Source organism: Coturnix japonica, chromosome 12 (assembly GCF_054131305.1).
Source record: "Coturnix japonica strain WE chromosome 12, WE-NBRP24, whole genome shotgun sequence".
NCBI classification, from domain to species: domain Eukaryota; kingdom Metazoa; phylum Chordata; class Aves; order Galliformes; family Phasianidae; genus Coturnix; species Coturnix japonica.
This window is the reverse complement of record NC_140674.1, coordinates 12,132,099-12,154,249: the sequence shown is the minus strand read 5'-3', so window position 1 is coordinate 12,154,249 and position 22,151 is coordinate 12,132,099. Positions and strand designations below refer to the sequence as shown.

General features: G+C 37.6%; 1 protein-coding gene across 2 annotated transcripts; it reads right to left on the bottom strand.

Moving 5' to 3' along the window:
* Positions 1-1,094: 1,094 nt before the first annotated feature.
* CPB1 (carboxypeptidase B1) lies at positions 1,095-20,906 on the bottom strand. Of its 2 annotated transcripts, none has more exons than XM_015871657.3 (11): positions 20,638-20,906; positions 16,827-16,902; positions 14,782-14,906; positions 13,074-13,173; positions 12,229-12,330; positions 11,439-11,540; positions 10,225-10,335; positions 10,039-10,129; positions 9,217-9,419; positions 1,509-1,593; positions 1,095-1,320 (listed from the first exon to the last, which is right to left on the bottom strand). In XM_015871657.3, exons 1-11 carry the CDS (start codon positions 20,646-20,648, stop codon positions 1,133-1,135), a joined length of 1,194 nt encoding a protein of 397 aa, XP_015727143.2. In that variant the 5' UTR covers positions 20,649-20,906; the 3' UTR covers positions 1,095-1,132. The 2 variants fall into 2 exon arrangements, with proteins under 2 accessions (XP_015727143.2, XP_015727144.2); XM_015871658.3 differs by lacking the exon at positions 20,638-20,906 and adding an exon at positions 17,008-17,149.
* Positions 20,907-22,151: the final 1,245 nt, after the last annotated feature.

Genomic DNA, 22,151 nt, shown 5'->3' with positions numbered 1-22,151 from the left:
ACCTGTTAACTAGGATGTAATGCATTTTCACCTTTACTGGTTACTATGGGTGAATCCTAACAGCCTGAAGCAAGGTATTAAAATTTCACTTATATGTAAAAAGTCTGCAAATGCTGACTATATGTAGCTGTAGGGCAATTTTGAGCAAGTTTTAGGTTGATGAGCTTAAACTGATTCTGGTATCAGTTCAGGAGTGAAAAAGGAGGAATGTTTCAGGATCCATTCCATTTGTTTTCTTCCCTGTTAGACAGTTTCTATCACAAGTTTAATATTTTAGTCTTTCACTTCAGGAAGGATACTGTTCTGAACAGAACAAAAGGGAGAAGTTTGGGGAAAGTCTGCGTAGTTTGTGAGAGTAAGGAGTGCCAGAGGGAAAGGAAAACAGAAGGTGGGGTGAGAAGTGGGGAAATCATGGTTTTAACAGGCAGAAATAAATGTGTACTACATTTGCCAGGATACATAATAAAAATCTGAGTGCAAGATCCCACCTAATGGTGATGGGAGGAAGTCGGTAGCTGCCTCACTCCTTAGAGGCCAGACATTAATAGCTCACTAGTCTTCACTTCCCTATTTTGTGTGAGAATTAATATATTCCTTGCTGTATCTGTGCAATTCTAGTGAAGCCAAGATGAGAAAGCCATTCTTTTAAAAATGTGTAACAGTCAAAATATGAAGGATTGTTCTGTATATGCATTTAATCCAGTCATTGCAGAAATTCTTCTAGCACTCTATACGTTGTTAGCATTTTATTAGTGGTTGGGAATGAAATACCAAGGTAATTCTGTATGAAGATTAATAAGAGACAGAACTGGTAAGGAGAAGTGATTTAAAACTTGTACTTCAAGATGTGGATCTCAGAAAAGCGGGTGTTGGGGCATGCTTATTTTTCCAGCAAGGCTTGTCTGCCATCCTCCCTCCCTAATTATATTAGTTGTCTTAACAGAAGGTAGAATTTCTCTTGGAAGACTTTCAGATTATTGACCAATTATGGATTATTGGTCAATTCAGATTATTGACCAATTATGGATTAAGGATATGGCCAAGCATTAAGTAAAGCAAAAAATAAAAAATTATTAAACATACAGAGAAAGGCATCTTTGAATAAATCCTTTAGTAGTTTCTAGAGTTTCCTTTAATACAAGTGATCAAGGACATAACTGGCAATGTATTTAACAGCAAGCAGGGTCTCCTCACAGGTTGGCTTTATCTGAGACTCGGGCAGAAGAAACCCATAATTACCAGTGTCACGGAGCTCAAAAGTGAAAGAGTATTTGATGCCTTGATCGTAAGCCCAGTCATCAGAGCCTCCTGCAGCAGGGTCTGTAGATAAAGAAATAAAACATGACTGAAAAAGTGGAAACGACAAGCCACAGAACCAGAGATATAGAACAAACAGTTCGAAAAAGGATATATAGTGAATCCATTGATTTCATCTTGTGGGAAGGCGTTTGTGTCTCATGCAATTACTGAGATCCATTTCAGGTTGGCATACTTATGCCAGTACTTACAGATTGTTGTAGCTCCTGATCCATATTCGTATTCAGTGTTGTACAAACTGGCCAGTTGTTGGGCTGCAGCTTTAGCAATGGTGTTCTGTAGGGAAAGAGCAAATATAAATGCAGATTTCCAAATTCATTCTGGGTGAATCTCAGTGAATTTATTGAGTAAACTGCAAAGCTGTGCTTGAGAGAGTAAACTGTTTTCCACCTCTCAGAATGATTAGATGGGAGTAGTTGCCAGTACTTGTTCTGCAAGCTTCAGTGTTGCATAGTATCTGCCTGTGTAGAGCTCCCTTGGTGCATAGTCCCATATAACTTGGGGCAATAGCAAACAGCATTTTCTATACTTACAAGAAACCTGTACAAGACTTAAAATAAATAAGGAATCCCTATGAAGAGTAATAACTTGGAACACAATAGTCTTTTTTTTCTTTCTGTTCATGCAGTACATAAATTCAGAGTAGCGCAAGTTTAGTCAGTGGAGTTGGACACCGCTGGAAGTGGAAGCAGTATAATAAATGTTAACAGACAGAAAAGGCATAAATTACCTCAGAACCGTTTGTAGTCTCATTAATTCCATTTCATTTCCTGTGCTCGGAGGGACTCGTTCAACTCCCACTGATTTCAGTGAGGGTTGGATCAGGCCCATCAGTACTACTGTGAAGCTTTGTATGCTTGCATTAAGGAAAATTACAGACTTTGGAATGTGTGGCTTCTCCACTTCTTCATTATACAGCGTGTTGGTAATAAAACATGAAAACTATTACTAACAGATGATGATTGTGAACGATTTTTGAAAGCAGATGTTCAGTGTAAGAGTTAGTGATGGGTTGCCTTATCTTTGTTTATGGCTTACAGCTGAACAGCTTGCTATCCCAAGAATTTCCTTAAGCCCCTACTCTCTCTATAGATTGTACTCTGGCTTATTTCCCAGAGGGAGAGAGATTGTAAGATGTTCTGTTTCCGCTTGTGCCTTAAGTTTTATTCTGAATCACTCAAAAATGCATATTGGACCTTGTGTTTTGAAAATGTTTAGTGAAAGAGCAAAACAACATCAAAATATGTTTACATTAATGCTGGTAGCCTACCACAGGACTGCGAGGGTTTCCCCAATCATAAGTGCTGGATTTTGATTCAGAGCAGCAGGGGTAGCTGAACTCTCTCTGGCATTTGCTAGCAATACCATAGGGTTTGGGGTTTTTTTTTGTCTTTTTTTTCCCCATTTAAAATAAATGCCAGATACATTTTACATTATATATTATAATATTATGTATTACAAATATAATATTACATATATTATATACATAAGCTGATATTGAGTCAAATCTGTTAGTAGTAGATTCATTATTAAATGTGAACATTCTTCCTCTTTTCAAAATGATGCAAAGAGGAAACTAAATTTGGAAAGATTAGTTTTACACTATGTGTGGACCTGCTGGTTATTAATATTTGATCTCTCTTCAGTGAACTGCATTGTAGAGACCACAGAGCAGCAAAGCTGCGTTTCGGGAAGAGTGGAGCATACCTTTCTCTCTGCCAATGTGTCTGCTTCAAATCATACCAGAACAGGCAGAAGGAAAAGGATGCTGGGAAGTGTATTTACCTGGGGTGTATTTTGTTATTGGCCAGGAAGTTATGAGAAGGATTTGTAGGAAAAGTTGAGATTTCCAGCTGTAAGGAGACTGGAATCCAAATATACGACTTCCTCAAGTTCTGCAGCTTGGAGATTGATGTGGTATTTAAATGACCTTCTCCATTAACTGAGCAACACGAGCATTTATGACTTCATCTTGAAATGAACATTTATCAAAAGGTTTGAAATTCGATTTTTTTCCCCCTTTATTAAGTGACTCTCCCAGTTGCTTTCCTAATGGATTTACAGTGCAATGTCTGAAGGTCACAACAAAGTTTCAGCTTCTTAGGAACAAAATCCCCTCTTTCTCATGATATAAAAATGAGGAGCAGTAAGAATGAAGCTTGTGCATCTAACACAACATTTTTCATTAGGGGTTGCGATATTTAGCTTTTAAAAAATAGTTTGGATTTTCTTGCCTGTATACTATTTGGAATACAGCAGCTAGGAGAGGCATGGCTATCTCATTGACCTTAGAGGATTCTCTTTGCTGTTGACTGTTTAAAGATGTCTTTGTTTAGCTGGCTTAACTCAATTGCTGTGATTTCTTTGTTTGTTTTTAACAGTCAAGAATCTCTCTGTTGCAAGGAAAACTCTGCTCAGAGATATAGCAGCAGAGAAGCAAGTGGCGCCCTGAAGTCCTAGGAATAACTCCTAATTAATACCTTGTAACTGGGAGCAGAAATGACTTTTCAGGTTCTGACTCAGAGCTGAACTCGCAGAGCAGGCCATTTCAGCAGAAGGTGTATTCCCTGCACTAATCGTCCATCTGCGTTTACACAGCAATTAATAATATTTTGCCTAATCTTGTGTGCAGAGTGCATAGGCCAGTGAGACAGCAGAGTTGTGTTCTCAGTTGTCATTATCTTACATAATTTACAGCCTTTAAACCTATCTTTACTGTTATTAGCGCTTAATGAAAGATACATCTAACTGGCTGCCCTTTCTATCACATCTGGAGCTTTGAGCTAACAACATAATTCACCAGGAGAAGAATCTTCTGCCCATTAATAGGTAATTTTGGGGGGACAGCTCCCTCACTTCATTCTTCCATTGTCAGGGCAGATTTACCAGCAATCTGTGGCTGTTTAGAAACACTTCAGGGATGTTGATTACACAGCTGCTGTGTGCAGACAACTCCCTTTGCCATCATAATCTGGAGACACCTGTCCTCTGAGTGACTGGACCAGACTCTTCTCTCACTGCACTGCAGATTGATTTGCCTGAGAATGGTAACCATATTTTCCTTCCACCTCTGTCTCATGTACTGCTTAAGTTTCCTTTGTAAAGGAAGTCTGAAGGGTGCTATTTGCAAAGTTAGCTGTAGCCAAGTGAAGCTGCACTTCCGAGGCTTCTTGTTTTGGCAGTAAAACCAGACTCCCCTCAGGAGTCCATGGCTGATGTGTAATTTAGTGCACTGTTTTGTTGTTGCTCATGGTTAAGCATCTCCCCCAAGAGCCTAGGGAATCCAGCCAAGTGGAAGACTTCACTATGATGCTCTTTTTCCTATGCAAGCCAGTTTCTCTGAGGCAGTATTGCAGACTGCATAAGAAACTGATCCCTGGTGAGAGGGTTTCCAGTGTGACTGTGTTAAGGTGAATGCGCCCTACAACTGTAGGAGACTTGACTTCGACCCAAGCTTGAACGTAAGCATCATCTGTATGAAGCTGCTGCTCTAAGCATCCTTTTCAGAGTAGTGACACTACCAGTACAGAGTAGGTCTGTCTTGACAAACTCAGTGCAAGAGCTTCCAAATACTGCTTTTCTGGCTGCTTCCATTTGCTATGCTTCCCAGTTTCTCTACCAAATATTTACTTGTAACAACAGTACAATCTAAGGAGTTTTTAACAGTACAGATACAATAGTATTGGTTGTGACTTCTCTTTGGTAGGTCCAAGTCCTTTAGAAAACAGGATTTTTGTTGTTCAAAATTATGTAACTACAAGTATTCCTGCATCTTAAACACATTCTGGAATTAAATCAGGGATGAAGAGACTTTGCTCCCAGGCATCAGACTGAATAATCAAACTGATGGTAATCACAGATCATGTAACATATTTGAATTTCACTCTTCTTGCAGACTGCACAGCCTCTGTGCCTATCTCTGCTTTCTACTTTGTCCTATTTTAAGGGCTCGAAAGGTGAGAGAAATGAAATGGTAGACCAACCCAATATAGATGATGAATTTCTGTCAGCTTAAATAACAAAAGAGGTGGAAATCTTGTGTCTAGAAAATTATCTTCAGCTGTGAATTAATACAATATTCCATAGCCTACCAAACAGGAATAATACAAATACGCTAATCTAACAGCTAAGAGATGGAGTTGAACCTGGAAAGGAAGAGAGAGCTTGATGGGTGTTCCTCTGCTCTATCTGTTCAGAACCAATTCAAATACAAACAAAAATGGATAGGGCTATATTCGTCTTTGCTGAAAATGAGGAAAACATAGGATGAGCTAACAGGAAAGTAGGCAAAAGCTTGACCTGATTAAAACATAAGGGTTGAATGGCTTATGCTGAATGTGATTGAATACAGAGGCCTGTATTGCAAGAAGACAAAAATGTGAACAGTAAAATGAAGATAAAAAGAATCATTTTGGGGTGGGGAGAGATACTGGTCTTGCCAAGCACATGTTTTAATTGTGAAGAGCTAATGCTTCTGTTCTCAGTAGGCCATGGATTCAAGTGTGTATTCTGTGTGCAATGTAACTCTCAGGGGTATAGTAAATAATGAGCCAAGTGGGGATTATGAGGCAGGCAAAATGCAATCCACCAAAAAAGAGTACATTTTTCTTTCAAGGAGTCATCTCCAGAATATTGTGCAACTTCTGAGAAATTTCTGACCTAGATTCTCCTGTCTTGGGTGTTTTTATTTGTTCGTATATTGTTTGGATAACAGTGAAAGTTCTGTGCAGCATCTCGGAAGTGAGAAAAACAAACAAATAAATTATCCTATCCTGAATACAGGGAGAAAAAATTGGGGAAAATTCTTGTGTTCTGTGGGATTGAGTTCGTCTTGCCTCTGAGGAAAAGGATGGCAAGTTATGGGAAGCAGGAGTCATGAATGACTTTTATCTCCTGCTATACTGTGTAGTCCTGCGGTGGTTGGGGATAGCCCTAATCCCCTACTCAAATTAAGTTGCAATAATGTGAGGTTGCTATGATTAGCTATAGCAGTGAAGGATGAAGCATAAAGGTTGCTGGAACTCCCAGAGTGCCCTGTTTTACCTGAGAAACCAAAACCAGAACAGGCTTTTTTTTTGCCTTCTGTTGCTTCTGTTGATTTCTCGAGGCTGTGAGCAAAAGCCCCAAGGACACTGCTCAGTGTTCTTGTAGGAAAGGAAGGCACATGCTTTCTCTAGATCTTTCGTTTCTGCAGACCTACTGATTTCAATCTCAAATTAGTCAATTTTTTTACCCTTATGTGTCTCAGACACTGGAATGTGGCACAGACCCCAGTGTATTATGCTACCTTTAATTAAATATAATGGAACAAAATGTTATTAATGATAAGCAGACCTGAAATTTTGTTTAACCACATGTCGAGCTGCTCACTGGAAGAGATAAGAAATTGCAGCTATATTTCCTTTAATTTATTAGATCTGTCAGAGTAAAAATAACAACCAAGATAAGATAATGGCGCTATAAATTTTGCTCCATTTGAAAAATGATTTATGGTCCTCTTATTCACCCAAACAATCTCTGTGAAAGGTTGAGATTCTAATTTTTCAACATTTCTCTAAATTTTACATCTAGTCGGAACTTTTTGTAACAGAATAATGGCTGACATAAACCACGTCTCTTTTTGTAAGTGTATCATTTTAAGCAAATACAGCTATTGATGGAAAAATCTTAAATTTCTTTAGTTACAGCCCAAATGAATGTGCTAAAGCACATAACATAAGATCTTAGTTATCTCAAGTAGCCTGAAAAGCTGCACCTTTGAACTTGACCCAGAGCCTGTGAAAGTCAGTCTATTTAATTCATTGGTGTGGGAGTGAATTGGGCTTTTTCTGTTTAATTACCCCAGCTGCAGGCAATTTTGATTGGGTGATACTCTGATCTCATTCTCAAGTCTTCCCTTGTTAAAGTCAGGTACTGCTCAAGTAGAACATCTCTGGGATCCTGCTGTCTTTTTGTTGGGATCACCAGTAAAAGAGGTATTTTCCCTTAATTAACACATGAAAAACCACTCTTCGGGTCACCTTGTCGTTGGTGGTGAGGTTTGTAATTGCTTTGTATCGGAAAATAATGGAACTCCCTCTGGGATCATTGTACCCAATTTAAAATGTAGGATAAAATGACAGTGAAAAGACTAACTTAGGAAGTGAAACCGAATAGGTGAAGTATATAGGTTGTGTTTCTGAGCTATTTATTTTTTATGCTGAATAGTGACTTGTTCTCTATGGCAGAAAAAGAAGGCTTTTATTAATAAAAGCTGGAGAACCATAGTAAGTAATGAAATTATATTCTATACTGGGATATATTTTTTATCATAAAAATTTGAATTGATAAAATAAAGTGAAAACCAAGAAAATCACAATATATTTCTTATTTCTAAAGATTGTCCTAATGGATAAGATTTCATGTATTTTTTTAATACTAAGACACTGATGTAAACGTTCTCAGTTTAATACTGTGAGAAGCACGCTGGGGTTTTAGTTCAGTTTCACATTTGCTTTTGATTCAAAAAGTTGAGCGGAATGTCATGCGACTTTTTAACACATGTGAACTTTGTGATCTTGACAACGAAGCAGCTCAAGGGCTTTGTGCTGTTTATTGCCTGAGACTGAACTGCAATGTGTGAAATGTGAAAAAATGTGAAAACTGAAGACAAGAAATGACTATAGTTCCATGGAATAATTAAAATCAAAGCTTTCTGGAAAAGAAATTAAGAAAGCAAAATTTTCATCTGGAATTCATCCTCTCTTTTAAACTGTAAAATATGCTGCAGGAAAGTTCACTGTTGGCCTGAGTTCTTGTTTGTGCTTTGGAATTGTGACATCTATTTGGGAGCACTCATAAATCTGTCAAGTCCCCCCAGCAGACCAGCACACTTAGTGTTGTTGCCTTGGACTTTTGGCAGCATCCAGGAAAGAGAGGGAATAGAGATTTGTTTGTTTTGTTTTGCTCTGTTGTTTTCCCTGCCAACAGCTTCTAATTGCTAATATGCCAGAGAACTGAAGTAATTTTATTATTCATGATTGTTGATTCTTGGCCTTATTAAGTGTGCATAAAAGTTGTAAACATTTCACATTGTTAATTTTTTTTTTAATTTTTTTTTTCCCTCCAAACTGTAGCTCAGATGGTGTCAGGGTGTGTCCTTCATTTTGGACGAATAAAAGAGGAGTTGTTATTTAAAACATGACATTTCCCTTCTTCTCTTCCAAGTAAGAGGTGCATTTGAATCTAGTCCTACTTACAAAGGTATCAGAACTGATTGTTTTTACCTGTTTTGTGCCTAAATGTTTTGTATTATAATTATAGTCCAATATATAGTAATTAATACTATATGTTATATTTATTATTGACAAAAACTGCCTCACTGTCCTCAACCTGTATCATTCTCTTTAATAGGAGTCTCACCCTTTTCCTTCAGCGATAAGTAAGGTTCCCTACAAAGTGTTAGGGAGAGTTCCTTTTTTGCTGGTGCTGGTACCAGTTCAGTCATTTCTAGGTAGTCATCACAATCTAGCAAGCTGTTAGGATGGCTTACAGAGTATAATGTTTCTGTGTGATGTTCTGCAGCCACACACACTGCAAACTCTTGCGTCAGGAGGAAGCAGTGCTGCATGACACAGTGAATTTCTGTATGGCATGACTGGAAGGCAATCCTGACCTTGTGCCAAATTCATTGTGTATATTGAAGTTAATTAAGGCTCTTGAGTTTATCTTGTGCCTGAACTATGTGGAAGCCATCGTGGTTTCTCTGTTTTTTGAAGTATTTTCAAAAACTGGCAACTCTATACTCTTTATTCATAGTTAAATAAGCTGCCTGAAGTTAAATAGGCCTAAATAGTGCTCTTTCATTGTATCAAAAACATTCTTTTCATTACATCAAAATGACAAAGAACTTGTGCTTACCAGTTCGCTGTAATCCTTTGGATGTGTGTAAGTGTATGAATAAGGAAACAGTAGCAGCTGGGAGTAGGAGTGAATAGTCAGATATGCCTTGATTGTAGAAAGATGTTCACGAATAAAATCAGCCAAAGCTTTAGTCTCCTTTTCAGACTCGGGTGCGGAGCCACAGTAAGTGGAATCACAGGGTCTACTTGAGGCTCCCAGTTCTGGGAAGAACAGTGAATATAATGAATATTTAACAAAAAAGTTGGTTGTTAGGAGAATGTTATGATATGAATTTCATAATAAACCTTGGAAATCCTACTGCCACACCTGTACCATTTCGGAGGAGGGACTCCTTTGTTATGTAGTTAAGACATTGGGCAGTATAACACAGCATTAAGTAAATATGCTCTGTACTTGTGTGCGTGTTTGGAGGGACATGAGGTTTTTTTGTAAAATTCTATATTATCTAAGTTATTATTCTTTGCTTTCTTACTTAAAAGTCTTTTTCTTGTGCATCTCCCCCATATCTGGGATGCTTTCAGGAACCAGCAAAGAGGGTACCACCCCTCTGCAGTGAGTGAAACCAACTGAAAAAAAGCTATTTTGTCTTCTCTTCTGAAGTTTGCTTCTCATAGAAGTAGCCGTAGTGATGAAATTTGTAACCAAAGTTTGTTTTTTGCTTAAAATTTGAACAGAAGCTATTCCACACTGCTATATCAGTGATCTTTAATCAAAATCATGATAAAGCAACCATAATAATATAAGGGGAAATCCATAATTAAGTATTTTGGCTATTGTATTTCTGGGTGATTGCTGCAGCTACTATTAGGAGACACTTACTGCACCAGCCAGCATTGAAATTCCTGTTGGGATCAGTACCAATGCAATTGCTGCCAGAATTTTTAGAGCGTGTCTTTCTCCACATACGGTCCTAAAATAGAATGGTGAAGCTTAGAGTAAAAGTAAGAAAGAGTTCTTTCAGTTGGCTTAGCCATCAATATTTTTGAGAAAGAGGAACATACTTACCTTTGTCCAAGTGTAAACATAGCCATCGATATTAACAACTGGCAAAACATAGAAGTCCAGGCTGTTGAGAAGTTTGGTCATAGTACTATCTGTTCCGTAGGTCTCAACAGCCTAATCAGAGAAAAGTAGAAAGAGCTGATGATGCCTTTATGGAATGAAAACATCTCCTGGCATATATTTGAAGGCTCGGATTAAGATAAGGAATTACTGAATGTGGAAGGTGAAGTCATTTAGGTCACTGCACCACATGAGGTGGTAGCTCTGATGTTACATATGCTCAGATTTACAGTTACTGAAACCACATTGCTGTTAAAGAGTCATCTTTTTCTGGTAGATAAATTATATCTTAAAGTAATGTTGATTTTGAACAGGATAATAAAGGTTTCCATTTACTAGCTTATCATTGAAAGACGGGAGAAAGTTCTGGTCCATATATTCTCCCCATATCCTGTCACCTTAAACACTTGGTTTTAGTTTAAACTGATAGCAAATTTTGAATCCTTATTCCTGGTTTTGATATCTGTTGTGCGGATAAACTTAATCACTAACCAAAACTACAAAGAATAGAATATGGAAAAGCAATTTTAGGTCACTAGAACTTACTTTTTTCCTGTGTTTTTTGCTTGTTTCTTCAGGTGTTTTTTTTTCATTATTTGTTTGCAGATACAAACAATGATCTACTTTATGGTGTTTTTTGTTTGTTTGTTTGTTTGTTTTCTGTAGTTTCTGATTTTTGTGTTTTGAAGCAATCCCAGCTGAGCCACCAAGGACTCTCAGAGGACTGCACTTTAAAGTTTCTTCTACCTATCCACACTTGCATTCACTGAGCAGAGCCACTGCTGGTGTCAGGAACATCCATGAATTAAATGATCAGACGGTGAAAATGACAGCCTTAGTGACGTGAATTGCTGAGAGAAAAATGGAAGTGCATACTGTCTGCAGCCTTATTGGGAGATAATGAAATAACATTCCCTTTGAATCCACTGAGATGTCACTTCCAATTTCCACTGCTCCTTACACAAAACCGTATGGCTGTCTGAGAAGATAGAGGTTATATTTGCCACCAATGCCTCTGCAAGCATACCTCATACACATGCTTAGGTAGTCTTAAGCTGCTTAAAGTTTACAGGGCAGCCATTAATATCTGGTGTGAGTGGTTGAAATGAAAATAATTGCATTTTGTAAAACAAATTTTGATCATTATGCTTACTGACTTCTTTCACAAACCACTGGCAGAAAGCAGGGGAGATCCACTCTCTTGCATGGAAACCACAGTCCATGAAGATGGCCTTCTTATTTGTACCACTTTTTCCCAACTGCAGAAACAAATAAATAAAAAAAGAAACCCAGTTTTTGAATGAAACAATTCGTATGCAGAATGTCGTCAGCATGATGACCTAAAGAGTAAAATTGATATTCAATGATATTCAAGCTAAAACCTTAAAATCTTAATCATTTTATTTTTATTAATGTAGGTAACTCTCTCCTTCACCACAATAATAGGTTGTTCTACACTGCTGATATGTTCCCTGTGGTATTTTTAGTAGTTAGCTTTGTTTGGATGTGTGATAGATGCTGTGCAATTTTAGGCAAGTAACCTTTATCCTCTCACCTTTAATTCATTGATGGTATCTTATTTACTCATGAGAGTTATTCAAAAAACCTCTTATGAAGAAAGAAAGATACTGTATTTTGCAAGAGAGAGTGACATTCATAGATCCTTTTAGAGTAAATGTGCTTACAGGTGGAGAGAATTTAAAGGTAGGTGATAATACTCTAGGCTCACAGGATTGTTGTTAAATTCATGTCTGAACTTCTAATAATTCATTATGCCCCTTAAATCTTACGGTAAAAAAGACCATAGTATAAATAGTGCAAAAAATCTATTTGATTTCTTTCAAAATGTGTATATTAATATCTTAGCATCATCGTTCAGTAGACATCATAGTCTTGCAGAGATAATAGCAGGAAAACAGTCTGGCAGAAATGAATCACAGCACTTACTTTGAGAAGGTACAGTGGCCGTCCTTCATATGTTTCCCCAATTACTTTGCGAGAGACCAAGCTTGGGTTCTGAGCAGCAATGTCAGCAGTCCAAGCAGCTATCTGTTTAATAAGGAGGATATAGATGTTGATGTGTCTGTCCTCAGGTCCAGAGGAACTTATTCACAGCTTTCAAGCTGGAAGGGTCCTTCTGAGAATTGAACCAAATATTTAACACCATTGGTAGATCTCTAAGAATTAACTCTTACTTGTACTAGAGTTATATCTCATTTTAGTTGTTGTGGTTGTGTTTGTTTCTGTTTTTTGTTTTCCAGTGATAGATAGTGGTTCATTGCAGACTTCATCGAACTATTGCTGAACTAGGATTTTCTGATGTGAATTTATCTAAAACTACCAATCACTGGAGTCTGACTGGTGAGTGAAGATACTTTTAGAATGTTAAGCCTACATAGTGCTTAGAGATTATGATTTTGTCATCCTTGTAATTCTTTTAACAAAAGAAAACTTTTTTCTTTCACAGTAAGTAGATTGAATGTCATGTTTTTCAGTTTCACAGCTCTTCTATTTAGCATCATTCTCAAACTGCATACAGAAGCACTGGGCAGGGATTTGTGGGAACAGTCCAGCAAAGTCAAATACAAAAGAAATAAATATGTGTAGGCAGATGGGTTATGCAGATTATCTCTGTGATAAGCAATGAAGGAGAGATTTTGGAGAGTAGGTTATTGAATTAATGGATGCAACAGAAGAGGAGCAGGGAATATTGATGAAAGAATATCAGAAGCCATTTTGACTATGGAGGCTAAGACATCAAGTAGATACAGTGGAAAACTTTTGGACTTTACCTTATCCCAGTTGTTGTATTTTTCATAGCTGTGACCAGTGCTACGAACTTTGCTGTCAAACTGAGCATGCACTGCAGTCTGCAGGTCATCAATCAGAACTCTGCAATACCAAGAAAATCAGAGGGAAATGTGAAGTTTATTAGCAGAAAATCAAGCACTATGTGGATATATTTGGATTTGCACAGAATTAAGGCCATGTTGATTGTGAAGAGAAATGTGGGGGACTAGTTTATGCGTTTGAAAATAATACATGTTATGTTCAAGTTTCAGTCTCCTTCCTGCCTCATCCTTGCTGACAATGATCACAAAGCAATGGCTTCTTAACTCACACCTGCCCACTTAACTCCCATACTAGCAAACCTCCAGAGTGGCATCAGTTTGGTTTAGGAAGAATGGCAGTGCTGAAACAGGGTGCATGTAAACTATCCAAGAGCAACTCTCCTTGGCCTTGGACTGACCTCGTGATGCCAGATTGCCTCTTCCTCAAAAGGAAAAGGACGTTCTCTTGAACTGATGATGCTGAAGGACAATCGGACTGTGGTAACGTAACACCCTCCTGTTATCCAGGATCTCTAGCAACCCAAGTATGTTTTCATGATTAAATTCTTTATCAAACCAAGCTTCCAAAGTTTAGGTGCAGTTTGCAGATGACAGGATCCATACTCCAGTCTGCTTTACTGCTTGTGAGAAGAGCTATTAAAGTAGCAACGCAGCATGGTAAAAAATAAACCGACAAAAAGCACAATGGAAAACAACAACAGAAAAAACACCCTAATATTTTGTCTGCATTGGCTGAATCTCTCTTGTTTATCTTTCACTAGGGCTGATAGAAAGGCACAGCTCATCATCAAGCATGGTCTTGAGGACCTTTTGTTTATATTTCAACCTTGGCTATAAAAAAAAAGATTGTTTCCTTGTTTTTTCCAGTGCTTGTCTTAACATCCTTACAAATTCTCACTTGTTCAGAATATGTCCTCAATCATTTGGATAGAAGAGCAGGAGGCCACTTTGTGTGGCACCACCAGCCTTCAGAACAAACAGTGCAAATGGGCATGTTGACATGATGTCATGGCACTGCAGCTCTACTTCAAAAGAATTTTAACTGCATGGGTTGTCACAAGGACACTCCACTGAACTTTGTCAGGGACACCTTCCAGACTTTTTTTGCCTTTGTTGCAATCAAAAGATTTGTACATGGACCTGAGGGAGTTCATAAATATCATAGGGAAAATTAGCACATGTAACTCTTCCTTTGCCAAAGAAGAAATTCCAATGAAACTCTATTCACGTGCTGTATGTAGGCTGAGGTACTACTGAGAACAATCTCTTTTATTTTCCCTCCCATGGCATCCAAACAGGACACAGTTAACATGGGGATGGTAAGTTTAGGTAAGATAATCCTCAGATTTAGCAGGTCATAACAGTTATGTTTCAAGAGAACTCAACAGAGGAGTTTGATCTGGTGGAAACAAATCTGAGTGATGAAAACCCTCCACTCTGCTGAGTGAAGTCAAGGGAGTTTGATCAAGTGAAACTCAGTTTTGTGTCTACATTTACACATACAGTACACATTGAAAAAGCCTGCTAATCAAGCTGGGCCAAGGAGGATGCAATGGAGGATGTTTGTGACAGGAAGATAAGTCAATCAATGATAAAAATCTTCAGCTCATTTTCTCCAGTATTCAGCCTCCTCCTGCTCAAAACTTACTTATAATCCACACTGTTTTCTTTCAAAAGATGTTCAGCCTCCAAAGCTTTGTCAGCTTCAACTCGGAAATCAACTTGCATGTTTGGCTTTACCAGTTTGACGTAGTCTGGTTGCCAAAAGTCAACCTGAAAGAACGTCAAATGAATATATGAACAAATGAATATATACACATGACTGAGTTTTAAGTGAGTGTGTAATGTAGTGATTGTGATTAATACAACAAATTTCATTCCAGTGTTACATTGAGCTGATCTTGCTTGCCAGAAAAACTGACTCAAGTTTTAAATGGAATTCATTGAAGATGATTTTATTAGACCCTCAAACTTATATGGAAGATTTCTGGAGATGGCAGTAACAGTTGAACTAATGCCAAGTATTAAGTCAGTTTTTGAGTACATTTAATTTTTGACTTATTAAATAATATTACTTAATAGGGACTGCACTAGCCTTACACAGTGCTAAAAGCAATGCTCAGTATTTTTTCTTTTCGAAACTGAAAAAGGAAAAAGACAAGTGTCACCCTAAATTAAATGACAGGTAGTCCTCATATCCACAAGAACATTCTAAACTTCATTTAAAAGAATCTGATGTAAAAGAGACTGGAGTTTTGGAACATAAGGAATATTGTTTGCTCTGAACATCCTGTACAATTATTACAGCATCAGAATGCACACAGATTTGTGAACGCTATGCATAATTTGTAACTCTTTTTAGAACTTTTTTCATTATTTGTACACATTTCATTGGAGATTTTTGCCAATAACCATTAAACAGAAATGGTCTCCAGACTATAGCAAGCTACAAACATACTTTACATACATCAGCTGCAAAGGTCTGTTGCATTTCTAAGAGTCTTTAAGACTCATTTTGCTGCAGTTTGTAGGAGGAGTCTATGCCTTTGGAAGATATTGTTTAACTCGTAAGGAACAAATGACAGTGCAATTACTACTTCACATATTCTTTCTGAAGTCTTCTTTAAGATCTCTTTTGGATTTAGAGTTCTCTTGAAGGTCAGTGAAAACAAAGCTGGTTAACCAGTCTAGTGCCTTTTCAGCCTTTCAGGTCCTGAACATAAAGGACTGTGGGCTGGTGGGCATGTTAACAAATGATGTATCTTCAAGTGAGATGACTATTCCAGCACATACCGCTACCATGTGAGTCCTGGTAGATTGCATTGTATAACAACAGTAGTTTAGATAGCTTTTCTTTTCTTTAAAGAAAACAAGCAATCCCTTTCTCCTGCAGGCTTAGAAGCAAACTTGTTATATTCATTTTCATAGAACTAGCAGAAATGTACCAGTAGTATATCCTATCTGTAGAATACTGTTTCAGCATCCTGTACTACCCTGCTGCTGCTACTTCTGTACATCTGTACTTCATTAAAAATACCATCCTTTTATCCTACAGATAATGGTGTCTTTTTCACCAACAGCTATTTTACAACATCAAAGCTGAAGAGAAATATTGAAAACACATTTGCTGTCTTTATTGTTTTTTCTCATGTCATTATGTCATCATATATCTACATCAAGGTCAGTAAGAAACATGCAGCTTGGCTGGCGAAAGAAAATTTTAAAGGAAATTGGGAGACAAAAGGTGACATGAGAGACTAGAGGCCAAAACAAAGTTCAGTTTGTTATGAATATGAATTTTTAGATTATCTGCATGAACAAAATCCTTTACATTGAACATTCTGGTACTTGGAAGTTTTGTGTTTTGTCTAATTCTTGAAGGCACTCCACAGTGAATGTATGATTTCAAAGTAACTTAACTAATAAATTGCTGTGGATGCTTTCATACTCAGGCTGGGGTATCTGGACTTTTCAGGAAGGCATTAGCTTGTATTTGCATAATTCCAACTTTATCACCTCCTCCTCTTCCCTCTGAAGAAGCACTCCTGATGAGTTGGCATGAATCAGGATTAGGTATTTACTTGTTCTTTGTTGTTGTTTTTGTTTTGTTAGTTTCGGTAGAGATACATTAGTTGAGGAAAAGGAGAAATGTTCCCTTTGGATTCAATAAAGCTCCTCCCCCAGGTTCTTTACCTGCATTTTGCTGGCGAGGGAATGGATGATTTCCACCTGCTCATCGTTCTGTGGAATCACACGAAACACCTTGTGGCTGAAAGGAGAGAGAGAAATTGGATTTTAAAAAGATAAGTCAGCTGGAAGAGTTCTGCTCATGGAGAAGAAACTGTGAAAATATAAACCTGATGTCTGTACGTACCCATCAAAAGTCAGATCTTGCAGGTGAGCAGAAGCAACTGCAGCACCTACGAGAACTAAGAACGCCCACATTTTTTTTTAAAGAAGTAAACAGGTGTTCAGTTCTTCTGGGCTGCTTTTATAATCTGTTTTGTCCTTTTTTTTTTTTTTTTTCTTTTTTTTTTTTCCAATCAAATATACCCCAGAACAACCCACTGATCAGCTGTCAGATTATCCCTTTGGCCTTGTTTGGTTTGTATACTATTTATAATGCTTGCTTTACTCCACACCTGTGAAAACATAGGAAAGTCTCAAAGGTGGTAGTAGCAGTAGTGCTAAGGAATTTTGCTGCTAGAGCAGGATAAACTTTTAATGTCAGAAACAGTTTAATCCATTTTGATCTTTTTTAGCGTTGTGTGTGTGTGTGTGAATTTTGGTGAAAAAATGTAATCATTTTCTTCAATTCTTTGATTGCTGGATTACAAACTTTACAATACTTAATTGTCACCATATGTAATGGCTGATGACTTCCAGGTGTTGCAGCAGTGTGACCAGTCTTCCTAATCACACAGCACTCTCTCTTTTCCTAAGTGGTCTGTGGCTGACTATGACAGAGTCGGAGCGTCTGAAGAGGAAACACAGTTTGGATGTATGAGTTATCAGTCTTTTCTCAGTAGGGAAGAAATGTACTGAACTTGTTTATTGCTTCAATTGTCTCACTCGAAGGGAATCAGGTGTCTGCAGAACTGAAGGTGTAGATAGTTCTAGTCACAGTGGAGTTAGTTGTACATATTCTTCATATAACATTCACAGATTCATTTGTTCTCTCTAATTATACTGTATGAAAATCAGAGGTCAAATTAACTCTCTTGTGGGAATTAACTATAGGCCAAAAAGATCAAATGACATGTAGTCACATAAACACATCTTCATTTTTGTCTTCCACTTTGTTATTAAACTATCTGAGAATAGTATTCTCTCATCACTGTGATTGCATCTGTTTAGTTTTCATTAACGTGTCCTAGGAATTAAATATTACATGAATTGTCTGCTGATGCTATGTCCTGAGGTGGTTGATGCTTTTGGCAGGGAGCCTGTAAATGAATCAGTATACAAATATATAACAAATGGAATGTATGAGCTCAGTTCTGTTTTCTGTTATGCCCAAGTGACCTGACAGATTCCAGGGTCTCAGACACAGATCATCTTGGAGATGTTCTTTGACTCCATGTCTGCCATTTTGCAGAAATGTGCGTATATGTACATCATATATATGTCAAAATGCATCAGAAAATTGAATGCATTCATCTTAGAGAAAAAGGAATAGTAAGATTCAGAGGACTGTCTTAAGAAAGAAAATGATGATAGATGCTGCACTTATTTTTTTAAAGGGGTTCCCTAGAGACAGCTCAGTAAAACTGCAGCAGCCTTATATAGGAAATGCCCTAGAAATGCATGTTTTAAATCTGTGTTCCAAGTATGCAGCAGTTTTATATAACAGTATGACTCATAGTGAATATGCTCTTAAAAGGATGCTCCAGAACTAAGTCTACTTATTTAAAAGTTAAGCTTGCCAAATGATTCAGTTTGAACTTACTTCACAATTAATGAGCTAATCTGTAGCAATATGGGCACCTGCCCTGCAACAATCTTACTTTTACTCAAGACTCCTTCGAAGGATGACAGCAGGAGTTATTCTGACAAACTGCCAAAACAATACTGCAGAGTCTTCAGCAGTTTTAACTTTAAGCTGATGAGATCTATGGTATTAGATATAATGGCCTGGTCCCACAGACACTGCAATGACACTAATGATCAAGTCCAGATCTTGCAATGAGTAAATGATCATAAGAGGTAATCAGACAAATTGGCATCATTCCCTGTTGAGCACTGAAAAACCTTTTGGGAATAGAAGAAATACTGTCAGATTTCAAGGCCTGAGTTTACTTTTAAATGTGGTTTTTTTTCATGCAGTTGGAGATCTTTTGCTTTTGCGTGCAGTCACTGACGCAGCATTACTGCCATCAACTACTGAGCTGGCAAGTGCTACCAAATACTATAATTTCTGATGGTACTTTTTGCTGTTTCCATCACAGACTAGGTCAGGAAAAAAAACAATAACCTGGAATCCTATTTAAATGACTCATCTTGCATCTCAGAGTTGATGATTAAGTGTTAGATTAGCTCATAAACAAGCTCTGACACAGTCTTGTTTTTCTAACTGTACAATATAACTGTTCAATATTTGTATGTCAGAGAGGCAGCATAAGGATAAATAAAATAGCAAATTAAATTTGGTTAAGCCATCTGTTCTTTTTATTGTCTGATTACAAGCCAACAGCACATCAGTAGGCCATGGCTGAATAAACCTTGGATGTTTGTACTTAATACTGAGAGCAGAAGCTATTGCTACCTATATTATTTCAGTTATAGGAATAGAAATATTCTACAATAGACCATTCAGTCTTGAAATTCTTTTGAAGGATAAGTGTAAACTAGTAAGGGGAAAAAATATATATTTATGTTAGCATTTTAGAAGTGTCCTTTATTATATGAAGCCTTTCATTCCATTTGTTATCAAACTGAGTGAAAGGTCTAAGATTAAATAACATCTATTTTTGTAGAAGTTCTCCGTTGTTACATGTTTTCTGAATCAGGTATTTTGGTGAGTTATCGTTAAAGAAGGTCTATTGTCTTTTGATTCCAATATATTGTCAGGACTTCTAGTCCCTGACTGACAAATTTATCTTCTTATCCTTTGATATTTATTAAGTTCCAATATAACATTGAATAATTCCTCAATGCCCAAATATTAATCCTATATACGTATGTAATGCGGGAAAATCCGAACTGTGCCTCAGGCCAGCCATGTGCTTTTGGATTATGGGGATACTGTTATCTCTATTTGTTATATCTTATCATGATTGTTTATTTTATCACCATTAGTTGTGGGTTCAAGGTAATATTAGTTTTGAAGAGTTATGCTATTGAAAATATTCTGAAAACCTTTGAGTATACTTTGAAGATGCCAGGATCAGCAGAATCTGCTATCCAACATGCACTTCAAGCTTTGCTGGTATTTTCTTTGTATTTATATATTATTAATATTGCATCCTGTAATTCATCAAAGGCTTTTTCAACTTTTGTGCCCTGGGACATGCTTATATCCTACCATTTCAGTAGCTATGTGTAGGTATGTCCCTCTCCCGCCGCCATCCCCTTCTCCCCACAGATGCAGTTTAACATGTGAATGGTAAAGAGTGGCAGGGATGAGATCTAGACTATGGAACAAATATGTAACAAGGAAACAACAAAATCTGTAATTGTTCTTTTATGAAGTCAGTGGATTTGTATCTCCTGTGAAATATTTTTAATATGGATTAGGATTAAGAAGGAATGTATTACAGCTTTCTTTTATGATCACTGTACAAGCTGCTCAGTGTTCAGAAAGTATTTTTTATCCTGAACTACCAAACGTTGTGCATACCATTTGCATTTGAATTCCTACTTGCTTGAAAATGATGTGAAACATACTGAAGTGGAAGGAGCAGATAAATATAGTGGCAGTGCCAGAATTCTCTGAAGCCAGGAACTGCGAATCTGAAAGCTGAATACTTTTTAAAATACTTTTAACTGAGCAATAAGGACTTACCTCACACTCATTTGTTAGGGATGTCTTCTGCTTAGTTATCTTGCCCTTGGGATGGGCTTTCCACCATGATCAAGAGCGGTGGGTTCTTGTACTCAAGCCTATTCTCTGCCATGTGTAAGGCTGGCTGGGTCATGGCAGGGCTCAGCAATAGATCAAAGATTTAAAAAGCATGAGGTTTCTGCCCTTAAATTCTTAAGACACTGAAATCAGCATGTGGTGTATAGTGAGAGATTATTGTGGCTTCACTGAAAAGATCCCAATCTGAAAAAAGTACAGAAATAACCAGGGACTTGGCACCCTTACTGACAGAAGCCAACTCTTTCAATTCTCAACTTCTTGCTGTATCTGATGGATGTAGGAGTTTCTCTTCTGGTGTAGTTCAGCACAACGTTAACACCTATGTAACGTCTCCAGCAATGTGAGAAGCAGATGCTGCGGAGGCAGGTGCTAGAGTTGTGCTGTAAGAGATACAGGGGTATCTGCCCACTGCTGAGGTCTCCCCAGGATAACTAATGTGGGTTGTTAGCACATTGTCTTTCTCAGTGTTCTTCAGTTCCTGTTCCGGGATCCTCAGGGGGAGAAGGGTAAATCAGGCTGTCTGTGTGCAATCATCCACTTCGAGTTCCAACAGAAGGATTTAGACAGACAGATGAATCTCCATTTCATCTAGTTAAATGTGATCCAGAGAGTGATGGATTGAAGTTAACACAGCACAGCAGGGTGACCACGAGTGGGAGGGAAGACAGATGATACATAATGGGAGAGTCCAGGCTGCATCAAAACCATCAGCAAGAAAGGTTCAAGGAAATGGACTGAGCACAGCAGCTAGATTCCACTCTTAGGCTTAAGTGAAATTTCTTTTTACAGCTTGCTGGGTAATTTACTGTTCTGTTTTGATTTTTGCATGTATTGGCCTTCGTGGGTGATGTAAATCATGACCATTTTTCTCCTATATAGCTTGTTTGTCATCAGTAGACTTGATAATGTTTGAAGTCCGGTGCTTGGATAAGTCACCTTCACTCTGAAGGATTTTCAGGCCTGTTGCCCTTTGCTGGAAGAAGGGCTCTATCAGCCTGGGCAAAGGTCAGGGAGCTTTGCCATTTCAGAAAACCAAGGTCTGTTAGAAATGGACAGAATTCTCAGTTCAAGCTGCAGAAAAAAGTGGAGCTCTGTTGAAAGCACAGAGGCTACAACTATTTCTCTGTCTTGAGTAAGATAAGCTTCCTTCTTCCTTACCATCAGATTTTGGATATGTCTTGCTGTAAAAACATAAGAAAACCAGGAAATGAAAAAGGCCAAATAGATCAGGTATTATAAATGAGGTATTCTGTGTATCAGTTTGCTCATGTAACAATATGATCCTTCTCAGAAAAATTGTGGCTCTTACTTAATAAGAAGCATTCCCAAAACTCTTTCCAAAGTGATTAACTTAACCAATAATATATACTCGGTTAGCATTACTAAAACACACTAATTGCAAAGATGATAACTCACTCATTATAAGAATATGAGGT